The sequence below is a fragment of the Charadrius vociferus genome, unplaced genomic scaffold (genome assembly GCF_000708025.1).
Source record: "Charadrius vociferus isolate BGI_N301 unplaced genomic scaffold, ASM70802v2 scaffold649, whole genome shotgun sequence".
Taxonomy (NCBI): domain Eukaryota; kingdom Metazoa; phylum Chordata; class Aves; order Charadriiformes; family Charadriidae; genus Charadrius; species Charadrius vociferus.
Genome location: NW_009650124.1, coordinates 196900 through 200957, shown reverse-complemented (window position 1 = coordinate 200957; position 4058 = coordinate 196900). Strand labels below are relative to the sequence as shown.

At 48.3% G+C, this 4058-nt stretch overlaps 1 protein-coding gene across 1 annotated transcript; it reads right to left on the bottom strand.

The window, feature by feature from the left end:
• Positions 1 to 2528: 2528 nt before the first annotated feature.
• LOC104292951 (tubulin polymerization-promoting protein family member 2-like) lies at positions 2529 to 3441 on the bottom strand. Its single transcript, XM_009892384.1, has 3 exons — positions 3237 to 3441; positions 2939 to 3092; positions 2529 to 2781 (listed from the first exon to the last, which is right to left on the bottom strand). Exons 1-3 carry the CDS (start codon positions 3404 to 3406, stop codon positions 2599 to 2601), a joined length of 507 nt encoding a protein of 168 aa, XP_009890686.1. The 5' UTR covers positions 3407 to 3441; the 3' UTR covers positions 2529 to 2598.
• Between the last annotated feature and the right edge of the window lie 617 nt (positions 3442 to 4058).

Below are 4058 nucleotides of genomic sequence, written 5' to 3'. Positions count from 1 at the left end.
AGCAGGAATAGCAATCATAACTTTGAAATATTAATATTTGTTGCAACTACCTGCTGATAGTATTTAAATAAGGAATGCTGTGAGGGCTGTAAGGCACTGGGACAGGTTGCCCAGAGAGGTTGTTGAGGCCCCATCCCTGGAAGTGTTCAAGGCCAGGCTGGACATGGCCTTGGGAAACCTGGTCTGGTGGGAGGTGTCCCTGTCTATGGCACGGGGGTTGGAACTTGATGATCTTCAAGGTCCCTTCCAACCTAAATCATTCTATGATTCTATGCTACCAAAAACAGAGCTATGTGAGAACGTTCCATCATTGTTTTATTAAGGGCATTAGCTTTTCAGTTTTGTACAACATCCTGTTATCTCTTAATTTACAGGTACTTTGCTTAAACAGTTGTACAGGACATGATGCATCAAGACAGCATTGCTGAGGCCAGCCACCTTGAGTATTTGTTTTAAATACCTAAATTACACAAAAAATAAAAAAGCAGGTATAAGGCCTACTTTTTTTTACATATGTTTCAGTGTTGTTCTTTCCATTTTACTCTATCCCGTTCCTATGTCCTGGGCAAAGAAACAGTCTTGAGTCTGAATTTCAGTTTATTTTATTGCCAACTAACACAAACTTTGAATTATCAATTCTGGTATTGAGAAATAAAGATAAGCATTTTCACAAACACTTAGGGGAAATACATCAGCTTCCCCTCAGACACCTCTCCTGCCCATTTCCCGGTCCACCATCCCCTCAGTGCCTTTGAGGAGACCATCAACAGCACAGGAGACTGGGTCAGCTGCTGTGGTTACTTTTCTTTTGCTGGTCTTTGTTTCCCACTGCACTGCTCTGCTGTGGCCTTCTCCCCCACCCGCAGTCTCTCTAGAGTCATACCTCCTCCAGTGCCTTCTGTGTGCCTTCTTCTGCTCAGGGGGTTTCTTTGCTCTAGCACTTGCTGGTGGCACCTCTTTGCTCCAGACCTGATCAGGCTGTGGGCCAGTACAGGGTGGTCTGTGACCTCCTCCCGCTGGGTTACTCCTGATGTCCCCAGCTACCAAGACCCTGACAATTATGCCCAATGCCTCTGTTTACTTTTCTGTAGGACTTTCTGCCACATATCTCTGAGTCACCAAACCACTTTATATATAGGAATTACCTAGCAGTAAAATGGATTTTTTTTAAAGTAGTGTAAAAAGTCATCAGTACGTAACGACAGCGTAAGAGAGAGCAAGTGAGCGAGTGGGATTTGTTCATTCCTATATCCACCCAACTGATACACTATCTGGGGTTAGGGCAACTATGAGGATGTTCATGAGCACTATGCAGCAAAGAGCAACATACTCTGAACAAGTGTTGTACCTTGACCGCCCATGTCATGGCCCATGATGAGGGCTTATAGAACTGGAATAGCACAGTTAAGTAATTGTCCATAAAGTCAGTGGAAACTGTCCCAAAGGTGCTGTTTCAGTTATCCCTAAGAGCTCAATTATGCTAAATCCAGGACACTGAAAGCTCTTGGCAGGGAATGCAGCCCTGGTGGGCTGAGAGCCGGTCACACACCCAAGGAGCCCCCCCAGCCTTCTGCTGCCCAGCAGTGTGTCCTGGATGGGTGCCCACTCCAGGCATCCCAATACTGTCCACATAGCCACAGATCCAGCAGCAGGGACAAGAGACACGCTAGTCCTACCAGCCTGTCAAAATGCCAGGGAGAAAGAACAAGTGCACGTGTGATTTTAGGTCTTGTCAACACTAGAGATCTCATAAGCAACAACAGCAGTGGGGCTGGGAGGCAGAGGGGGAAAGAGACAAGAGTTTGGGAAAGCATTTGGGTGCAGGCAGAGCTTGCAAAGTGTCTCCAAGAGCACAGAAGGCCTGCTATGCTCCACGCAGGCCTTCCGTCTTTCCAGATCCCCCACACCACATCTTTATTTGCTCTCCCCGGGCTCACAAACTATCCCCAGCAACCATCATCCTGAAGCCTGTAATGAGTGATGATGCCAAGTGCTAGGAATGGGTGAGAAGGTTTACCCTGGGGGAAGGGGAAAGCAAAAAGCAGGAACTGGTTTTATTGGTCCCCCTTCCCTCTCCATAGTGTGGTGCGTGTTGCATTCTACACCTTGTAAGAGTGCTCTTCAAGGTCCCATCAGGCACCACTGGTGGTCTCTCTGCTACCAGAAACCATCAACTCAAATGTAACCCAGTCTAGAAATGCAAAATCATGCACACACTGCTTCCCAAGCCAGAAATTACAGCAAAAAGTATAGCATGTTAGGAAGGGAGAATAAAAATAATGAGTGACTATTCAGAGACTAATCTACTGTTCACTTGATTGGAAATACAAAGCAGTGTGATGGCAGTGGACTAGCTGCCCCATAGAATTTCCTCCAGAAGGCAAAGATGGGCTTGGATTTAATCCCACCACACAGTAATCAAAGCGTGGTCAGATGGGGGAACATGCACCACTCTTTGTAGTCATCCAGTGTGCACCCCATACATTCCCACCCTGTCAGATTTGGGGTGCACAGACATAGAAGACTGATTGCATGTTTATTTGCTTCTCCTTCCATGTTATAGGGAAAAAGTCCGTGTTTCCTTAAGCAGTTTCAGTCCTAGTGCGTCTGGTCATAGGTGCCAGCTCCTTTGTAGGCTCCAACGTAGCCACTGTTGTCTGTCAGATCCTGGCGGCCAGCAAGACCCTTCCCTTTGCCACTCTCATCAAAACGCTCTTTGTGGCTGCCAGTGTATTTGCTGGGGTCTGTCAGCCTCTCGACCCCACCAACCTTGGTGGCTTTCTGCAAGAAAGGAGGCCAGCAAGAGGCAGCCAGCATTAGCAAACAGCTCACAAACAAACTCTTCCCTATGTGTAAGGAGAGCATATGTCCCTACAATAGGGTAGGGTGATCCTGTGGCAGCTCAAGGTGCACAGCAGGTGAGGAAGCTCATACTCACCGTGGCACCCACACTGCCAGGCTCCTTCCCCTCGATGAGGCCATACACAGCTTGCAGTGCTTCCTCAGGTGATTTGCCCTTGAAGCGCTTGCTGCAGAGCTCCTTCATGGCCTGCTGGAACTCAGCAAAGGTGATGGTGCGGGCACCCTTGGTCCTATGGCAAGAGGAGACCAAGAGGAATGTTACCTCACCACTGGGTGGCAGTGGAATGGGAAGCCCCCCGGGCTGCCTCTCGCCCTAGAGCCTGCCAGCCTCCCGCCTAGCTGAGCTGCCCACCATGCCTCCCTGAGATACTCACTTGACTTTGTTGAACACGATGTCAACGTCAGTGCTGGTCACGGCTTTCCCATCCATCACCCCACACTCTTTGCACATCTTGGAGAAGTTTTTCCCCGTCATGTCATTGCCACTGGCAGATGTGTCACCATATATCGCAAATTTATGGAAAGCTTTTTCTACCTCCGACATTCTTGCTGCTGTGGAGAAAAGAAGTTGGCAGGAAAGGAACTGAGGACCATCTGCAGATGCTGGATGCACACTCATGTCCCACGCACCTTGTCTCCAGCAGGGCAAGGGGAACCACCCACAGGTATCTTTTCACCACGGGACAACCATGATGACCACACAGGTATTGACACAGAACACCTGGGATCCAGGCAGGATCAGGGCAGGGACAGGCTGGAATCTGAGGCAAGGCAAAGGAAGGGTGGAGATGGGGCTCTGGGTTGAATTAATGATGGCTGCATGTGAAAGAACGAGGCATCCAAAGCTTCTGAACGTTTTTGAAACACAAGTTTCAGTTAGACTGTCTCAATGACAAATGCCTGCATTTGTAAGCTGATTTACGCCTTTGCCTGTTATTTGATTATAGAGTCCAGATTTGTCTTCCACGTCCCAGGTAAGTGCCTAAATCTCACAGACCTTCTTGCAAGTAGTCACCAAGGAGTTGTCCCCACTTTTCCCATCACACTTCATCCCCTGAACTGTTTCCTGAATTAGGTTGTCCTCCTCCCAACACCAGTAAGTTTTCCGCTGATCAACTTAGACCACTGCAAGCAGATATTAGGGATCTCTGAGAACATAAAAGCCATTGCTTGGATTGTAAATCAGTCCACTGTGA

Excerpts from the sequence above, each read along its gene's own strand:
- LOC104292951 (XM_009892384.1), bottom strand. The coding sequence starts at position 3,406 with ATGTCGGAGGTAGAAAAAGCTTTCCATAAATTTGCGATATATGGTGAC. Across the intron at positions 3,093-3,236 it reads ATCGTGTTCAACAAAGTCAA|GACCAAGGGTGCCCGCACCA; the intron begins GTGAGTATCTCA and ends CTCTTGCCATAG. Across the intron at positions 2,782-2,938 it reads CTGGCAGTGTGGGTGCCACG|AAAGCCACCAAGGTTGGTGG; the intron begins GTGAGTATGAGC and ends CCTTTCTTGCAG.